General features: G+C 35.5%; 3 protein-coding genes across 6 annotated transcripts; 1 reads left to right on the top strand and 2 right to left on the bottom strand.

Moving 5' to 3' along the window:
• Positions 1-301: 301 nt before the first annotated feature.
• On the bottom strand, positions 302-2,906 carry LOC110718172 (histidine kinase 3-like). Of its 3 annotated transcripts, XM_021896980.1 has the most exons (3): positions 2,507-2,899; positions 1,419-1,879; positions 302-677 (listed from the first exon to the last, which is right to left on the bottom strand). In XM_021896980.1, the coding sequence occupies exons 2-3, from the start codon at positions 1,830-1,832 to the stop codon at positions 432-434; spliced, it is 660 nt and encodes a 219-aa protein (XP_021752672.1). In that variant the 5' UTR covers positions 1,833-1,879; positions 2,507-2,899; the 3' UTR covers positions 302-431. The 3 variants fall into 3 exon arrangements, 2 of the variants coding, with proteins under 2 accessions (XP_021752672.1, XP_021752671.1); XR_002510845.1 differs by lacking the exon at positions 1,419-1,879 and having other exon boundaries at positions 2,507-2,906; XM_021896979.1 differs by lacking the exon at positions 2,507-2,899 and having other exon boundaries at positions 1,419-2,500.
• Positions 2,907-3,949: 1,043 nt separating this feature from the next.
• LOC110717994 (cellulose synthase-like protein D4) lies at positions 3,950-10,133 on the top strand. Of its 2 annotated transcripts, none has more exons than XM_021896795.1 (7): positions 3,950-4,428; positions 4,659-5,042; positions 5,356-6,160; positions 6,413-6,817; positions 6,968-7,308; positions 7,426-7,988; positions 8,127-10,133. In XM_021896795.1, exons 1-7 carry the CDS (start codon positions 3,950-3,952, stop codon positions 8,525-8,527), a joined length of 3,378 nt encoding a protein of 1,125 aa, XP_021752487.1. In that variant the 3' UTR covers positions 8,528-10,133. The 2 variants fall into 2 exon arrangements, with proteins under 2 accessions (XP_021752487.1, XP_021752488.1); XM_021896796.1 differs by having other exon boundaries at positions 4,184-4,397; positions 4,973-5,042.
• A 2,838-nt stretch (positions 10,134-12,971) lies between these two features.
• On the bottom strand, positions 12,972-18,117 carry LOC110718162 (U-box domain-containing protein 35-like). Its single transcript, XM_021896964.1, has 9 exons — positions 17,249-18,117; positions 16,987-17,108; positions 16,781-16,902; positions 16,453-16,649; positions 15,634-15,962; positions 15,402-15,503; positions 14,863-15,291; positions 14,023-14,778; positions 12,972-13,799 (listed from the first exon to the last, which is right to left on the bottom strand). The coding sequence occupies exons 1-9, from the start codon at positions 17,418-17,420 to the stop codon at positions 13,599-13,601; spliced, it is 2,430 nt and encodes an 809-aa protein (XP_021752656.1). The 5' UTR covers positions 17,421-18,117; the 3' UTR covers positions 12,972-13,598.
• Between the last annotated feature and the right edge of the window lie 267 nt (positions 18,118-18,384).

Genomic DNA, 18,384 nt, shown 5'->3' with positions numbered 1-18,384 from the left:
TAAATACGTTAGCCTACTAGCTTAAGGGTAGAGCATTGTGCAAATACACAAAAGATGTGGGTTCGAATCCTATGTAGGTTCATTTATGTAATGTGGAGACACAAGTTTGTATGAGAGTTTCATTGTAACAAATTTTATATAGTTATAAATCATTTCAAACCATTTTTTTGCTCATATAATTTAGTATGAATTTGTTTTTTTTTTTTAATTAATTAATTTTGTTTATAGAGATAACCTATGTAGGAATTGAACCTACATCCTCTATGCATTTGCATAGTGCTCTACCATTTGAGCTAATAGGTTTATCATATGTTTTAAATCACTAATACAGCATATTGCATATAAACTTCAACTGTCACTGCAATACAATGAATACATTCTAATTAAGTTGCTATATCCAAACAAAGGATAGAAAGCGTATAATTACCTTTTTAATCGAACATTTCTGAAAAGCTTCTGTGCAGCAGCCCTGGTGAACATCTTGAAACCACACTGCAGGCATGCAAAACCTCCTTATGAACAGGTTCTTGTTCAACAGTATCCATCCTCTTAATAGTCCAACCATGCTGCTTCTCAAATTGTTCTCTTTCTGAATGGAGCACTTTCACAGCATATGCCACCCCACTTGTTAAAGGCCGTTCGAAAGCAATTCTTTCGGTGTATCTTGCAAAAGTTCTCTGTTCAATGTTCCCCTTAGTTAGCTACTAATTGTCTAATACTAGCAATGAAACCATAAGAGCATACTATCAGACTTCTTATTTTTTTTTTTTTTTTTTTTTTTTTCTATAAGTAGCATACTATCAGTTTAATCTGACAAAACAAAGACCATATCCAAACTAATACAGAAAAATAGCTCTGAGGCAGTGTGAGCCACTTTACAAGCACAATACCAAACTCTTTAGGCAGATATTATCCCAATCGCCGAAATACTTTAATTTTTTAGCTTCATACACTGAAAAATCGATTAACTTCAAGCTATTCAGTAATGAATCAATATGAAGAATTTGTACTCATTCTATGTATGTGTTCATCCAGGTTACCTAATAAGAAAAAAGCTTTCCCTTCCAAGTTCACCTAAAAATAGTATCTACTTTGTAATGACCTAATACTAGCAGTTTTAGATAAAATTTAACAAATTGGACACAATATCCACAGGACATTAGCTCTGCTGAGTGCTGACAACAGAAGTACAAGTTTCAGGAGTAAAATTTACATCTCAACCCCATTAAAAAAAAAAAATATCATTTTCAGGTATCATAATACACTGCAAAAATTCTCAATATTTTGCCCACACCCATAATTCCTAATTTCCTACTCTTAACATGATTATCCAGGAAGAAAACTAATTAGATACATAAATGAATCTACAAAATCATCAAATATTAGCTAAAAAAAATAGAATTCAAATAGATTTATACCTGATCAATAGCAGATGGATACTTGCCATGATGAAAAGTGGAAATTAATATGGACATAGCTTGAATATGATTCAAACTAACATTAAATTGATCTTGCAACATCCTAGCCCTTTTATCACACATACTAGTAAGGCTTTCTTTCCTTTTTTCAACAGCGTATGAACTCATAAACCAAAGCACCCCGAAACAAAATATGATCCAAAATACAACCCAAGCAACCAAAAGCTTCTTCCACCATGATTTCCTCAACTTCATTGACCCTATATAGTGGTAATAGTAATGGTGGATCATATGGCTATTCGACGCGATTTTCGGCCACCAATCACCCACCACTTTACCATCGCCACCACCACTGCCGCCGCCAAGCAAACTAGGCTTGCCGTCCATTACACCACCATTAATCAGCCAATTCATGGGGATCACAGAGATAAGCCAACAACATAGCAGTAAGAGTACATGTCCTAATTTTAATCCAAAACCAAGAACATGTAACAAACTCATCCATTGTTTAGTAAACTACTAGCAATCTCAACTCCCAAAGTAAGAGAGAGAAGGATGATTAAATTAATACTATTCAAAATTTGAAGAGAATAAATGCTCAGAAAAGAGGGAAAAAAATAAAATGAAAAATAAAATAAAAATAAAGGGTTGAAGAAGGAAGAAATTTAAGCTAGCCGCCCACTTTTTTTTTCCAGAAATAACTGGTAAAATAGCAGAAAATACAAGAAGATGTTAACTTATTCTTCATCAAATTTAAACCCAAAAGAAAAAATTAAAAATAAGGAATCCTAGAAACATAAGATTCCAAATTTCCTTTACCAAACAGACAGAATTTCAGAAAATAACATGCAACTCAATGCAATAGAATCGAAAATTATCTGAACAATCGAAAATTCTCAATTACTAAAATCGAAATATTATTTCTTAATTTTTGATGATAAGTTTAATCTGAGATCATTAGAATCACTATCAAGTTTTTCGTTGTATTCATGAAATTCAAAAATTTTCAATAATTGATGAAACCTTAAGAATTGATGCAATTCGAAATTTTCAGAGCAGTAAAATCGAAATTGAAAAGTTGAACAAACCTTGATAATTATCGAGCCTTCAAATTCTTTAATCGAAGTTATTCGTACTTGTGAAGAAGAAGATGAAATCAAAATTGTCAAGCCTTCAAATTGATTAATCAATCGCCATTGATAATTATGGAGCTTCGTTGTGCAGAGAGAATAAATGAGAAAGTTGAAGCAGTTAAGCGTGCAGTGGTTTTGTTAGGCAGATTTGTATTTTAATCTCAGAAGTTCATATAATCTAATGGCTGGTATTGGTTCTCACATAGAAGAAGGTTCTCACATAAAGGGTGGTTCTCACCGGATCCCGACCTATATATATATAACCACAAAAACGATAGCAATCACAAGTAATTTGTTGGAAATTTTGTATTTTTAGGCTTAATTGTCGCCTGAGATTAATATTTTTTTTTACCAAATTGTCGTTTGAGGTTAGGTTTTTTACCAATTTGTCGCTGGAGCAATTTTTCTTATTCCGTACCAACTTGTCACTAAGTGCTTGTTTAGTTCACTTTATTTTTGCTTATCTGAACTTATCTGATCTGGTTTGGTCTGATCTGATCTGATCTGATTGTCAGATTTGACCAAACTTTGACCTTAAGTGTACGATAATCTATAAGGAAAAAATATATCAAGTGGGGTCTTGTTAGATTCGTAATAACGTGTATTTGATTAATATGTAATTTTCATAATTTTTTTCATTATTAAATTAAAGATATTTAGCGATAAAAAACTGCACATAAAACGATTATCTGATCTGAACTTATTATTTCTGATCTGATATGATTTGAACTTATTTTTTCTAATCTCAACTTATTTTTCTGAAATAAGTAAATCCTTTAGTTGTTTTTTTTTTTGAAGAATAGTTGTTCCTTTAGTTGATGCAATTTTAGTTGTATAATTTTGTCCAAACTATATCATTTCGCATCGTTATGACAAAAGTTTTTTCTTTTCTTTTTTTTTTTTTTTTTTTTTTTTTTTTTTGTGTCACAATTCATTAATACGTAGTACAGAGTACTTTGTAATTTTGTATTACATTCATAGTTTACAATTAAAATAGCAGAATTATTTTAAACATATAACGCAAAAAGATTTCATGCAATGCTAAAAACCAACAAACTTTTTAAAACCTAGATTCACGTTGAAATTTTTTATTTAGCATTCTAAATAATTTTGTCCACTAATGACAATCCTTAAATGTAGCGGAAGCACAAACTAAAAACAACTAGGATTAATCTCCCCCCATCCAATTCTCTATCATTCAATTCATTGGCTTCTCCCTAACTTTGTTCTCCTCAGTTTCACCAAAATCAAAATTTCTCCAACAAAAATTAATACTATTAACATGGAGATAATTTAACTTACATAATTATTCTCTATTATCCAATAGTTTAATTTATTTATTTCATGTTATTACACACTCTCTAGCAACAACAACATAAAACAAGGGGGTGTAGCAAGATGATGCCGTCTTCTGACCCTTCGAAGAAGGCTATCCGAAGCCAAGGGAGCTCGGGGAGTGGCGGGTCCCAGAACACGAGGACCTCCTCCGGTGGCAATGGTCAGGCAGTTAAGTTTGCGAGGAGAACATCAAGTGGAAAGTATGTGACCCTTTCAAGGGAGGATCTTGACATGTCAGGGGAATTTTCAGGGGACTACATGAATTATACCGTGCATATTCCTCCTACACCCGATAATCAACCCATGGATAGCTCATCCGTGGCAGCTAAGGCCGAGGAACAATACGTGTCTAATTCCTTGTTTACGGGTGGCTTCAATAGTGTCACAAGGGCTCATCTTATGGATAAGGTGACTGATTCTGATTCATGTCCTCCTGATCATGTGGCTCGTGGAAAGGCAGGTTATTGTCAAATGCCCGTGTGTGATGGTGCGGGCATGAAAGATGATCGTGGAAATCGAGTCTACCCTTGTGAATGCAGGTATTCATCCCCTCATGCAGAGGACATCTAATGTATTCTACTATCTTCGTTTCATATTATTTGTAAGATACAAAGTACCAAAATATTCAAAAGTTGCTAATAATATGAAACGTGCTATTCTTACATTTATTTTACCAAAAAAAAAAAGGCTTGGAATGTATTGTTATTGGTTTGGAATGTTTATTTGGACCGTGTCATATTTCCATTTTCTAAATTATTTTTACATGTAGATTTACAATATGCAATGATTGCTTCATCGATGCTCAAAAAGGAAGTGGAGTATGTCCAGGATGCAAGGAACCCTATAGACTAGAAGACTACGATGATGAACACCCGGATTTCTCTGGTGGAGCCCTCCCATTGCCAGCTCCAAACAAGGGGAATGAAGACCGACGCATGATGAGCAGGAAGAAAGGTGGTGATTTCGACCATAACAAGTGGTTGTTCAATGAGACACAGGGGACTTATGGACATGGGACAGCTTATTGGCCACCCGAGGATGCTTATGATGGCGACGGTGATGGAATGAGTGGTGTGCTTGAAGCTGCTGATAAGCCTTTTAAGCCTCTTAGTAGGATTATTCCTATTCCTAGTGGCATCATTAGCCCTTACAGGTTACTTCTTTATTATAACAATCGTGACAATTTTCTTTGATTATTACGTAGTATTTACTAGTTGCAACTTTACAATAGCAATAATTTATCGGCATGAAACTAAACACCACATCATCCATGTCAACTTGCTTATCGTTAGAAGTAATAACAATTCAGAAAAGAAAATTGGCTCAAACATTTTTCGTAGTACCACATTATGTCCCTAGTTTCATTTGGTAACAAGTTTATCTATTAATTTGGTTGATAATCCACTTGAATTTTGTAAAACCATTTAATGTAGTCTTTAATCCATCTTTTTATTTTACTTTCGCAGGTTATTAATTGTGATACGTTTGGTCTTTTTAGGCCTATTCTTAGCATGGCGTGTAAAAAATCCAAATGAGGAAGCAGTATGGCTTTGGCTAATGTCCGTTATTTGTGAAATATGGTTTGCCTTTTCTTGGCTTCTTGACATTATTCCTAAAATATGTCCTATAAACCGGTCCACGGACCTCCACGCCCTAAGGGAAAAATTCGAGTTACCTTCCCCATCGAACCCAACCGGGCGGTCTGACTTACCTGGTGTTGATCTTTTTGTCTCAACCGCAGACCCTGAAAAAGAACCGCCCCTTGTGACGGCTAACACCATCCTTTCGATCTTATCGGTTGATTATCCAGTCGAGAAGGTGGCATGTTACGTGTCTGATGATGGTGGCGCGCTCCTAACGTTTGAAGCAATGGCTGAGGCAGCTAGCTTTGCTGAGTTGTGGGTGCCATTTTGTAGAAAACATGACATTGAGCCTAGGAATCCGGAGACTTATTTTAGTTTGAAGGGTGACCCTACTAAAAATAAGCTACAACCTGATTTTGTTAAAGATAGGAGGAAGATTAAGAGGGAATATGACGAGTTTAAGGTTCGAATTAATGGGTTGCCTGACTCTATTAGGAGGCGGTCTGATGCTTTTAATGCTAGGGAGGAAATGAAGATGATGAAACAAATGAGGGATAGTGGTGGAGATCGGTCCGAACCAATTCGAGCCCAAAAGGCTACTTGGATGGCTGATGGAACTCATTGGCCTGGTACTTGGGTTGTCCCTGCTGGTGAACATGCTAAAGGTGACCATGCAGGAATCCTTCAGGTATGCCTTTTAACTTTAATTTGAAGAAGACCCGTCATTATGATAAACCAAAAATCGTTTATCTAGTGGTATTTCTGTAAATAAATCAACAAAAAAATCTCAGTTAGCATGACATTTTAAAAAATAAATCAATATTTGTGAGGCTACATTTAACAAAAAGTTGTTATTTTATTTATGAAAATGCCATTTAGGAAATTATAAAAGTTAGCAAGGTTACATAACATTAAGATAACACAAACGAAATGCACGCAGGTAATGTTGAAGCCACCACCACCAGACCCGATATTGGGAACACCAGATGACAAACTTCTAGACTTTTCTGAAACTGACATACGCCTCCCTATGTTCGTGTACGTGTCACGTGAAAAGAGGCCAGGGTATGATCACAACAAGAAGGCTGGAGCTATGAACGCGTTGGTGCGGTCATCTGCCATCCTCTCTAATGGCCCATTTATCCTTAACCTTGATTGTGATCACTACATTTACAACTGTAAGGCCATTCGTGAAGGTATGTGCTTCATGCTTGATCGAGGGGGTGAAGACATTTGTTACATACAGTTTCCTCAGAGGTTTGAAGGCATTGATCCTTCTGATCGATATGCTAATCGAAACAACGTGTTTTTCGATGGGAACATGCGTGCTCTAGACGGTCTTCAGGTTTAGATGCTTGTATTTCTAATTAAGTACTTCATACCTTTTTAACATAGTAATTGCTTTGCAAGTCTAGTCCAATTTTTTCCCCTGAACTTAGCATGTTTCAGGAAATGATGCTTCAAATTTAACCTTTAATTGTGTTTCTTGATGCAGGGTCCAGTTTATGTGGGCACTGGTACTATGTTCAGGCGATTCGCGTTGTATGGTTTTGACCCACCAAATCCAGACCGGATAGCAAACAGCAACAAAGATTCGGAGACCCAAGCACTAACTTCTTCGGAGCTAGACCCGGAATTGGACGTGAATTTGCTGCCTAAGAGGTTTGGAAACTCAACAATGCTATCAGAATCGATACCCATTGCGGAGTATCAAGGGCGTCCCTTAGCTGATCATCCTGCAGTTAAGTATGGAAGGCCTCCGGGTGCTCTTAGAGTACCTCGCGAGCCCCTTGATTCTAGCATTGTTGCTGAAGCTGTATCTGTTATCTCTTGCTGGTAAGGCCGTCTTACATTAATTTATATACTCCAATACCTGAAGTTACATCCAAAAAAAGTCAAAACTGGTATAAAAACAAAGTCATTATTTTCTTTTGTAAAAATATGCACACACAGGTATGAAGACAAAACAGAATGGGGAGGCAGAGTAGGATGGATTTACGGCTCAGTAACAGAAGACGTGGTAACCGGCTATCGGATGCACAACCGTGGGTGGCGCTCAGTCTACTGCATTACAAAACGAGACTCCTTCCGAGGGTCTGCTCCAATTAATCTGACAGATCGGCTACACCAGGTGCTGCGGTGGGCTACAGGGTCAGTAGAAATCTTTTTCTCAAGAAACAACGCCTTCTTAGGAACTCGCCGCCTAAAGCTGCTACAGAGGTTGGCCTACATTAATGTTGGGATATACCCTTTCACCTCTCTTTTCCTCATTATGTACTGCTTCCTCCCGGCGCTGTCACTTTTCTCCGGGCAGTTCATCGTGCAGACGCTTAGCATTACATTCTTGATATACTTGCTGATCATGACGCTGTGTTTGATATTTTTGGCCATTTTGGAGGTGAAATGGTCAGGGATCGAGTTAGAGGAGTGGTGGAGAAATGAACAATTTTGGCTCATTTCCGGGACTAGTTCTCATCTTGCTGCTGTTATTCAAGGCCTTCTCAAAGTTATTGCAGGTACAAATTTCATATCAATCAATAAATGTCCTGCTCATAATTCATTGTTTATTAGTCTTCGCATTTCATTTTAATTATACCAATGTCTCTTCGTTGTTGAATGTGGGACAACTCATATGTGCTAATGATGTCATGTAGGTATCGAGATCTCATTCACATTGACCTCAAAGTCAGCATCAGAAGATGAAGACGACGTGTTTGCAGAGCTTTACCTAGTGAAATGGAGTTCATTGATGCTCCCACCCATAGTAATAGCTATGGTAAACATAATAGCAGTATGCTATGCATTTGCTAGGACCATATACAGCTCAGTCCCATCATGGAGTAAGTTCTTGGGCGGCGCGTTCTTTAGTTTCTGGGTGTTGGCTCATCTGTACCCTTTTGCCAAAGGTTTGATGGGAAGAAGAAGGAAAACACCTACAATTGTGTTTGTTTGGTCAGGACTAATTGCCATCACAATCTCTTTACTTTATATTGCTATAAATCCACCCTCAGTTTCTTCTCAGGGTTCAGGTGGTACAGGCTTCACATTCCCTTGATACATAAATTTACATGGGATTTATTTTTCATTCACATAATTTGTGATTTTTTGATGAATTAGATGTAACATAGAACAATAGATTTAGGTGTTTTTTTATTTTTTTATTTTTTCTGTTTGGTGTACAAACTTAAAAGCTGTTGTAACAACCCTGTTAGATGATTGATGAGTTGCTACTCTATTATTGGTTTTATGTTTTCACCAAAGTTCCATTGAAATGGTTAACTCTGAGTTTGGTTAATAATTTTGGTCGTAGTAATAATGAGCAATGAAATTGCCCTTGTATAGTCGTTATATTTTTTTTTTTTTTTTATATAGAAAGAATGTAGCGTACACAATCATGTAAACACATTCTTCTGTGCTCATTTGGGGTTTCTCCTATCCTCCCATTTTTGTAAGCAAATATGGGACGAAAATAAAATTTTTATCATATAAGTGTACAACCGGTTATACAATACAAATTGCTCTTGTTGAGCACCAGAGAGGCAGAGATATTAGGTGCATGAAGTACACTTTCCCTTGTTGAGTGAGTGAGTGAGTGACAGTTTGGTACTTAGACATTTACACACAATAAGAACTAGGGGTGGGCAAAAAATCCGATCAGAAAAATTTGATATTCGATCTGGTTTTTTCAATTTTGGATATTTCGAAACGGATATCTGAAAATTTTCCCTCGGATTCGGATCACGAATCTAGAAAAATATTTATTGAAATATTTTGAGAGATCTAGTATAATGCTTATTTTTCTTTTTAAAGGGAACTATAGTATAGAACTAGGCTTTTTATTTATTTATTTATTTATTTTTATTTTTATTTTTTTTAAGGAAAAGTATAGAACTAGTATAACAAACAATAGTAGTGACATTCACAGATTCTTATATGTGGCTATGTGGCCAGCCATAATAATGGGGGGTTACTTTGTTAGTGTTATACAGGTTAACCGATCAATGTTTAGGGGTTACTTTGTTAGTGTTACAGGGATTACCTCCTTAATGTTATAGGAATTACTCGATCAGTGTTACAGGGGTTACTCGGTCAGTGTTACAGGGATTACTTTGTTCTTTTACAAGCGGTTATACGATGTGGTCAACCGCACACAAGACGCGCTGACTTACATTATTTAATTTATTTTTTTTGGGTGATGAGGAATTTGAATTGTTCATAATGCCGACCTTAATTAAATCATCATTAAGTTAATTAGTACCATAATTGTGCTAATCTGTCATAATCCCATATGTGATGCCGCTAATAAAGATTTCAAATCTTTGAATTAATGAAGTGATCATATTATATATGTGCAAAACTTAACTTGTTCTTATCTTTCTGCGTTTCAATATTCATATTTTTGTACAGGGGGCGTCACTCGAGGATTAGACTTAGCATCTAAGGGAGAAAGTCAAATGTTGAATCAATAATTATACTAAGCTTGAATTGAAATAATTTGAGATTAAATTTAAACTAGTTCTACTTAATAAACTAATCAAGAATTTGCGTGACTGGTTAGCAGGTCCTCCCCTATAAATACGGGCACCTAGAGCCCATACGATACACACCTCAAAGCTATACACTACTACCTCAAAATACAATTCAAGTTAAAAAAAAAAAAAGATTTGTGTAAGTACAATGGCTTCTCGTCGTAGCTCACTCAACTTCTTGGTTTTATGCCTCGTGTTTTTTCTCATTGCCAATATGGGTAAGTTCATCATTCGTTCAAAGACCTATATTTGTCTGTATTGTACTCCATTCGTTTCAGATTGAATAACTGACATTGAACCTTTTTTCACTATTCATATATTCATTTTGACTATAGTTTTTTTATTATCATAGTAACAACATATTTCATCATAAAATACAGCATTGTTAGATAGGTATTGATTTTTTTTTTTTTTTTGAGAAAAGATAGGTATTGATATAAAGTTTCATAATATTAATATTTACTTATGTAAAAATAAAGTCAAATTAATGCATCGGCATGTGGATAAAGTTTAACAGTTATTTGAGATATACGGAGTAATAAGTTCAGAAACATGAAAAAAGCTTGCAAAATTTGACCTTGATAAGTCAAAAGTTGCTTTTATATTAAACAGATCAAGAGAAAGTTATACATACTCTATATATATATATATAACACACACGTATAACACACACGTACACGTACATTTGTACACAATGAACCTATACCCGGTCTTATGAGTTTTGAGGTTGATGAGACCTCCACCGTGTTCTGATCCCTAGTTCGTTCAAGTAGGCTTACATGTACGTACTAAACATCATCTTGGCCACCAAGTATGTAGGAGCTAGTCATATATTATATGCATGTGTAATAGCAGAGGTAAAACTGGTGTCGTTTGATGTAATGCAGAAGTGGAAGTGGAAGGCGTCAAGTACTGCAAGGAGTACAGCGAAAACTGGAGTGGATGGTGTGGGAGCAAATCAAAGTGCGATAAAACTTGCAAAAATAAGGAAAACGCACACAGTGGAGCTTGCCACTGGGACTTTTGGGGGAAGGCTTGCTTTTGCTACTTTAAGTGCGGCTGACCATATTTCATGCATATTTTATTATTCCATCTCTATCGAATATTAAGGTTCAGGTTGTTATGTCATTATGTGTGCGCGTGTATGAACAATAAATAAGGATGTAATCATCTTCTCGTTACATTTGTTATGTCATTATGTTCCGTCGATCTATCTCAATTTCCATGTTGGTGGTTGATTATCATTTAATATTGCTGGTTTATGATCAGCTAATTAAGCTGCATTCATAATAGGTCGTGTGAAAGTACTTTCTGTAATATTGTACGGACTATGGAATATTATATATGTTCTTGATTAATTACCCTGGCCTTTGAGTACGTCCTTTCAATAATATTATGGAGTACTTGTTAAGATGTTACCCATAGCTCAAGTAGAAGTCTTCAATCTGGAATTTATGAGGTATAAGTAACTGTCAATTTATGACCCGACACAATTTTTTGACTCGAAAACCAATTCAACCCGTAAATTTGTGGGTCAAACCCAACCTGCCGACCCCCTTTTTTTTTTTTTTTTTAATTTGAAAATGAAAACCTAATTCTTTGATGAAGTTTGATCAATTTTCCACGTCTAACGACATTCATTTCTCTCTCGCATCAATCTATCTCATATAACAATTACTCAGATCCACACCAACCATCGCTCGACCCACACCAATTGCATCCGCATAACCCACATCACCGTCATGCCACCGACTATAAAGCCACCACTAACTGCTATTAGATGGTTTTTAGTTTGAAATTTGTATAACCAACGTCTTTTACACTATTTTATTTTATACAGTAAGTATATGTTAAATTGTATTGCATTAATAAACTTTACATAATACTTCGTATATATTATAGAAATAGTAACTGAAGATAATACAATGTTATAGTTTTTTAATAAAATATATAATGCTCTAATTTAGATAAGGGAGATAATAGTCAGCTCTATGAGAATATTATTTATATAATAAAACTAAATATATACTACCTCCGCTTTTTCAGTTGACACGTTTTAACTTTATCATCACTCATTCTCTTATGACCGTGTTTTGCGTTATACCAGATGAAAAATATAGTCATATGGAATCTTGTTACATTCGTCATGATATATATTTTCAAAATATCAACTTTTCATAATTTTTGTTTATCGGTAATTAAAAATATTAATGGTTGAAGTTGTGCATTGGCAAACATGTCTAAATAAACGTGTCAACTAAAAGAAAACGAGGGAACTATATAACATTATCATGTCAAATATATTATTTGAAGAGATAATTAAACGATATCAAAAATTATGTCAACTGTCAAGAGATATACGCAGTATATTATACGGAGTACTCCACATACATTATATAATAATGTTGGCTTCTTCATTTAATTTTGTAATTTTTAAAAGTCTTATTTTTAATTTTATTATCATTTTTTATTAGTCAGGAATTGATGTGATTTGGTAATGATTTAAATTATGTAATAGACATGTAATGCCTAAACATAATATAAATAAATTGAAAAATAAATAACAAAGAAAGCAAGAAAAATCAGATATTTCTAAAAATTAGCCAAAAATAATTTAAATACAAAAATTGTTCTTCACCCGTTGGGTTGACTTAAACCCGAAAATTTGGGTTAAGGTTGAACATTTGTTGACCTGTGACCCGACCAGAAATGACCTGTGACTTGACCCGAGCGACCCAATTGACAGGTTTTGTATAAGGTATTGTTTATGATTTTCGTCTTAATTCTCACGTCAGGTAAAGATATCGCTTAAGAGACCTGAGCTTTCAAGTTATTCTTGCAAGGACTAATCATCGTAGTTGATTTAGCGTCACGACAGACTTCAGTGACAAACCTCTAAAATGGATAGTAAACCCCTATCCTAGCACATTGACAACAGCATTAGTATACAAAATACTACTCTATCTTGGACTAGGAGGGCTTGGGAATTGATCATCACCCACAATATGAATATTAGAATTCAGAAAATCAAACCTTACAAATTAAGCAAGGGATGATTGAAAATTTTCTTACAAAAACAAGCCATACTCATATCAATGTTATCAGAGGGGGTGGTGGCACATATACAGTTGTCTAGCATGGAGGTCTCATTGCTTAGAGGATTCTCCTGAGGTCGATCAAGTATCCCAGTCCAACTTCGGCTGTGGTGCAGTGTGCCCTGCCTTATATTCATCACCATTTGCAGCAGAGCTTAATATGAAGAGTACTATTTCAATTCATTCCTCTTTCATATAAAAAATATACTTCGTATTAGATGTACAGCATATTCTACAACCTTTGTGCTTGGTCATGGGATTAAAAAAAAAAGTACCCCCCAGTTCCCACAAAGATAAAGGGTTTAAACATCTACCGGATTATGTATAAGAAGTTCTAGGAATCAGATTTCAATTACAAAGGAGCGACTGGCTACTGTACAATGACCATTTCGTTGCTGAAATATCACAGCAAACAATCATAGTTGATAAAATCAATATGAAGGTTACAATCTGTGCAGGCAGGGCATCTACAAAATTGTAGCAAAAGAATCTTCACTAATTATCAACAATTACCATTACGTATTCTTCTTTTAGACTTCCACTCAGAAATTGCATACGAAAGAGTGTGGTTTGGAATGAGGTTTTTGTTTGACAGTGGAAAATCTGTTGTTGGAGAAGTGTCATTGTCTTTAAGCCACATCTCTATTGCTCTGCGGTCATATGTGTATCCATCGGAGGCTACACACGGGTCATCCATGATATTCTGTTACCAGAAAAGGTCAAACAACTTAATGCCAAAGTTCTGGAACCTTAGTTCTAACTTCTAAAAGAAGCATTGGATTTCATCAACAATGATGCATAGCTTATAGCAAAGCAGTGAAACTCTTGTTTTTACAAATGCAAATTTGCCAAAACAGAATCAGCATACTAAATTTCTGAGACTCACTTAGGTTATAAGAAAGGAAGGAAGATCAAGAGGGGCATACCTTAAGTATAGGACAGATAAAATGGCTTGGTGGTGCAACTAGGATCTTAGCAACCAAATTGCGGGCCTTTTCTGCAATATCTTTCATTCTTTCAAGTGTAGGAAGAATATTTTTCAAATCTGGTCTATCTTTACGCCTCAGCTCAGCACATTGAATTCCTAGTAGAGCCATTTCAGCTGTCTCTCTCAGGGGCCATCTTCCAGCGTTTTTATCCAATATTTGCATTAAACGGCCTCCTTTTATGGCATCCTCAACCACATGGGTTATGCCAACAGCAGGTTTTGCTGTCAAAAGCTGCAGAATGACCATTCCCAAAGCATAAACATCTGCTTTCATAGAGATAAGTCCTGTCCTTTGATACTCAGGATCTATGTAACAAAGTGTACCTACAGGGCTTGTATCCTTATACAAGGTCAACGTAGAAAGGGAGGATGGATCCACATTAAGCATTGTACAGAGACCAGCATCACCAATCTTGCTTACCAAATTCTGATCGAGCAAGATGTTAGCTGGTTTTAGGTCACGGTGAATGATTGCTTTTGGCTTGTTGTTGTGAAGAAATGCAAGGGCAGTTGCGACCTCCCATGCTATTCTAAACCTCTCATACCATGGTATGGGAGGAGTGTCATTTTTTCGCAACAACCGATCTTCCAAACTTCCATTTTCCATGTATTCATATACTAGGCAACCCTGTTCTGGACATGCCCCAAGCAGCAGCAGCAGATGAGGATGACGGATTCTACTCAAGATCTCCAACTAAAATCGAAGAAATTTAAGTCAAAAACCAATTGAAGTATTTATGTTCCTTACTGAGAAGAGTAAAGAGGGAAATAAGGGTACCTCCTGGTGAAATTGCTTGCTGTCGGCGCCCTCCTTAGAGTGGAGTACTTTTATGGCCACTGTTGAGTAATGCAACTTGCATTTATACACAGATCCATATGACCCCTCTCCAATTTTAAGTTTTTCATCGAATGAGTTGGTAGCAGATACTATCTCTTCCCATGAGAATTTCTGGTAATGGTACACAGGGTCTCCAAGCACATTTTTAAGCTTTTCTCTTTCCTTGACATCCTGAGCAGCCTTATGCTCTGCTTCTCTCCTCTGCATAACCTCTCTATGAGCACGTTCCCTAGCATAATCAGCTTCCCTTTTTGCAGCTTCAAATTTTTCCTTTTCTACTTTTGCCAACTCTTTGGCTTTCTCCTCCTTTTCATTTATCTCCTTGAGCTTCATTGCTTCCTCTTTCCGTAGCTTGCTTAGATCACCTAGCTGGTAATAGATAGAACATCAGTAAATATATGTATTTTTTCAAAAGCTCATATTTGACAAGTATGGTACCAGAATTGCTAAAAAAAATGCTCAGAGTCTCAAAATCTCACCCTCCGTGTAGCATCTATTGCTTCAGTTTGAGCTATAGAATACATTCCTCGTATGTGACGCAATTCAATTTTCATCTTCTCAAGCTCTAAATTGACATTCCCCTATAAAGATGCAAAATAAATTACAGTTGCAGGACAAACAAGAACAGATATCCAATAAAATCTAGAAAAGAGTTTAATTCCCCCTACCCTCCTAGTACATGAGGTATTCATAATAATATGAAAGGCTGACCTGCGTTACAGATGAAGCTGGTAGGGATCTTGAGGCAGATGCTTGAACATAGCAAGAACTAGATATCCTGGTGGAAGCTTGTTCTGTGATCCAGGACTCACTATCAGCTTCAACAGTTTTGAAAGTAGATCTTTGACTTGTAAGTGTTCCAACACATGCAATCGAAGCATCATCTACATTCCTTGTATTAGCAGATTGAAAACTGGCAAGTTCTGCTGAAGATGTCCCTGAATTATTATATCCATTTTTCACACAGGAAAGAGAATCAGGGTGCTTGAGCGACCCAATAGGAGAGGAAGAAGGAGACTCTGAATAGGTCGATCCAGGGTCTGTTAGAATCGTTTATATAGGGATTAGGGAGTTATTTTAACCAAATAAGAGTAATACAAATGTAAATGTAATGTTTGTCTCAAAATTAAGCAACCTACTATAAGAAATCCTTAGAGATTCAACCCTTCCCAAATTAGAAAAGAGCTAGATCATTGCTTCTACTTTTTATTATTTTATTTATTTATTTTTTTTATTATTATTATTTTTTTTTTTATATAGTAAAGATCCTTTCCATCATTAAATTTGAGTTACAAGAAAAATCAGTGCTTGTTTAATTATCACTTAATCAAAAGTAACAAATTCGAGAAAAGGAAGGGGCTGGTTTGTGCGCAGTACATAGTAACAAAATCCAACAATTTTGGCTCTACTAAGGGAAGGGTCTACTTCAGATACCTCACAATTCTGATTAAAATTAACATCCATAGATTAAGATGGCATGCATTTCCTGCACCTAGAAAATAGAGAGGGAGGTTATTTTAAGTAAATTACCAAATGTGCTGTTTGTGTATCTTGATGAACTGTTGGTAGAATTAGTTGCAGTGCTTTCATGTTCTACAATGTTCCCATTCGTTTCCGTATTTGATGGACGCAGAGCCTCTAGTTTTCCTTTTGAAACAACATAGACTGTGCAGAATTTTGGAGCACAATCTGACACCACAGATGACAGTAATTGTCCTTTGACTCTCCTGCATATTATGAGAGGAAAGTTGATTGGTTCTATTTTATGTTCGAGAGTAACAATTGGTATGTCATCAAACAGAAGCACAGAAATAAATACAGCATTTTAACCAGAATTTACAGCAATGACAGGCCATACCTTGCAAACAAGCCATTAGAAGATGCCCCTATGACAAGTTCCTTGATTCCATGTCGAGTAATCTCCGTTGCTATTCCAATTGCAACATCTTCTGATTCAATCAAGACAAGTTCAGCTTGAACCTATATAAAGCAAGGGGAAAATTAGACATATGTTCATCTATCTTATAACTTCAGGATGAAATTCCATTGAAATTTTGTGCAAACCTTTTTAGAATTGAGCAACCTTTGGAAAGGCAGAATCATCTCCGTTCTTTGCCACTCTATTTCCTTTTTGTAAGCGACTGCTACATCATCTCGCACTTGTGGAAGAGGGATCAAATTCCCCACTAGTAGCAATTAACCAGTCAAGAAAAAGTCTATATGAGATCATCAACGTAAAAATGCATACATCTTTCATTTAATTTCGGCCAAATTTCTATCTCAATAACTAATTTCCAAAATGAAAGGAATATGATGTTCAACTTACTTGGTGTAGGTACACCAGTTATCTTAGGGAATACATGGAACAACTTGAATGCAACATTTCCTTCAGGAATAAATTTCTCCATTGCCCATCGTACTATATATTTGCTTTTAGCACCCCCATTCAAGGCTATCGCAATCACACGTGAACAAGACGATCCTTTTCCTTTATCCATATTTTCGTGCTCTATTTGAGCCTAATTTACCAAACAAAAACCCTGCAAGCAACCAAAAGATTTCAGTTGAATCCATACACCTAGAGTATTTGGGTTCACACTATATTCAAATACTGCATAAATATTACATAACATGGTAACTTTTAGCTTGATAGCTCAAATTGTAACATTTTCTCACACAGGCAATTCAACAAACATGTAATGTGCAAACTATATAGCGCGAAATCAAAGCTAACAAAAGCATGAAATGCGCCCAAAATCCAACCATGAATCAATCAATGGTCATTATAAATACAAGATTACTGATAACCAAATTACATTGACGATTTAGGAAACAGTGGAATCACCAAAAACCCTGTAAAATTCAGCTTTTAAATGCACAACATATAAATTCACTCAAAATTTGGTAAAATGCAAATGGGTATTATAAAATCAACAAAATTAAACAAAACCCATGATTAATACAACAAACCCAGATATCAAATTCCAACTTAAAACCCAGAAATTGAAGAAATTAAGAAAAATTTACAAACCTGACTATGATCAAAATTGGAGAAAAAGCCTCTCTCAACAATCAAAATTAAAAATAAAAAGTATAAGAAGATTGAAAAATAATTATATGATCAGACATTAGCAATATAAAAATAAAATAAAACTCTCACTCTCCTCTGTTTTGAGAAATGAGAGAATTCTTCAAAAAATCCCCCCAAAAAACGAAGATTCTGAAATGCTGAAGAATAAAACTATTAAGTAAGGAAGAATAATGATGACATAAATGACGTAATTGAGGAAAAAATCTAAGCACGTCGTTCATAAAAATGCCATGAATTTTTAAGCATTAATTTAATGGTTGAATGCTAATGTAAACAGGGGACAGTTGACTGTTTCATTTTTAAAGATATTATATTAGTTTTTGGCGGGAATATTTAACGGATAACGACTAGTCTAACGGAATTTTAATTTA

Source organism: Chenopodium quinoa, unplaced genomic scaffold (assembly GCF_001683475.1).
Source record: "Chenopodium quinoa cultivar QQ74 unplaced genomic scaffold, ASM168347v1, whole genome shotgun sequence".
In the NCBI taxonomy this organism is placed as follows: Eukaryota; Viridiplantae; Streptophyta; class Magnoliopsida; order Caryophyllales; family Amaranthaceae; genus Chenopodium; species Chenopodium quinoa.
This window is presented reverse-complemented; position numbering and strand designations above follow the sequence as displayed.

Bases quoted from the DNA above. Each gene is read 5' to 3' on its own strand.
- LOC110718162 (XM_021896964.1), bottom strand. From the start codon at position 17,420: ATGGATAAAGGAAAAGGATCGTCTTGTTCACGTGTGATTGCGATAGCC. The intron at 15,292-15,401 runs GTGAGATTTTGA...ATCTATTACCAG, and splicing joins CAATAGATGCTACACGGAGG to CTAGGTGATCTAAGCAAGCT. The intron at 14,779-14,862 runs GTACCCTTATTT...CTTCGATTTTAG, and splicing joins GCAAGCAATTTCACCAGGAG to TTGGAGATCTTGAGTAGAAT.
- LOC110718172 (XM_021896979.1), bottom strand. From the start codon at position 1,919: ATGAGTTTGTTACATGTTCTTGGTTTTGGATTAAAATTAGGACATGTA. The intron at 678-1,418 runs GTATAAATCTAT...AACATTGAACAG, and splicing joins ATCCATCTGCTATTGATCAG to AGAACTTTTGCAAGATACAC.
- LOC110717994 (XM_021896795.1), top strand. From the start codon at position 3,950: ATGATGCCGTCTTCTGACCCTTCGAAGAAGGCTATCCGAAGCCAAGGG. The intron at 5,043-5,355 runs GTTACTTCTTTA...TTACTTTCGCAG, and splicing joins GGCATCATTAGCCCTTACAG to GTTATTAATTGTGATACGTT. The intron at 7,989-8,126 runs GTACAAATTTCA...GATGTCATGTAG, and splicing joins CCTTCTCAAAGTTATTGCAG to GTATCGAGATCTCATTCACA.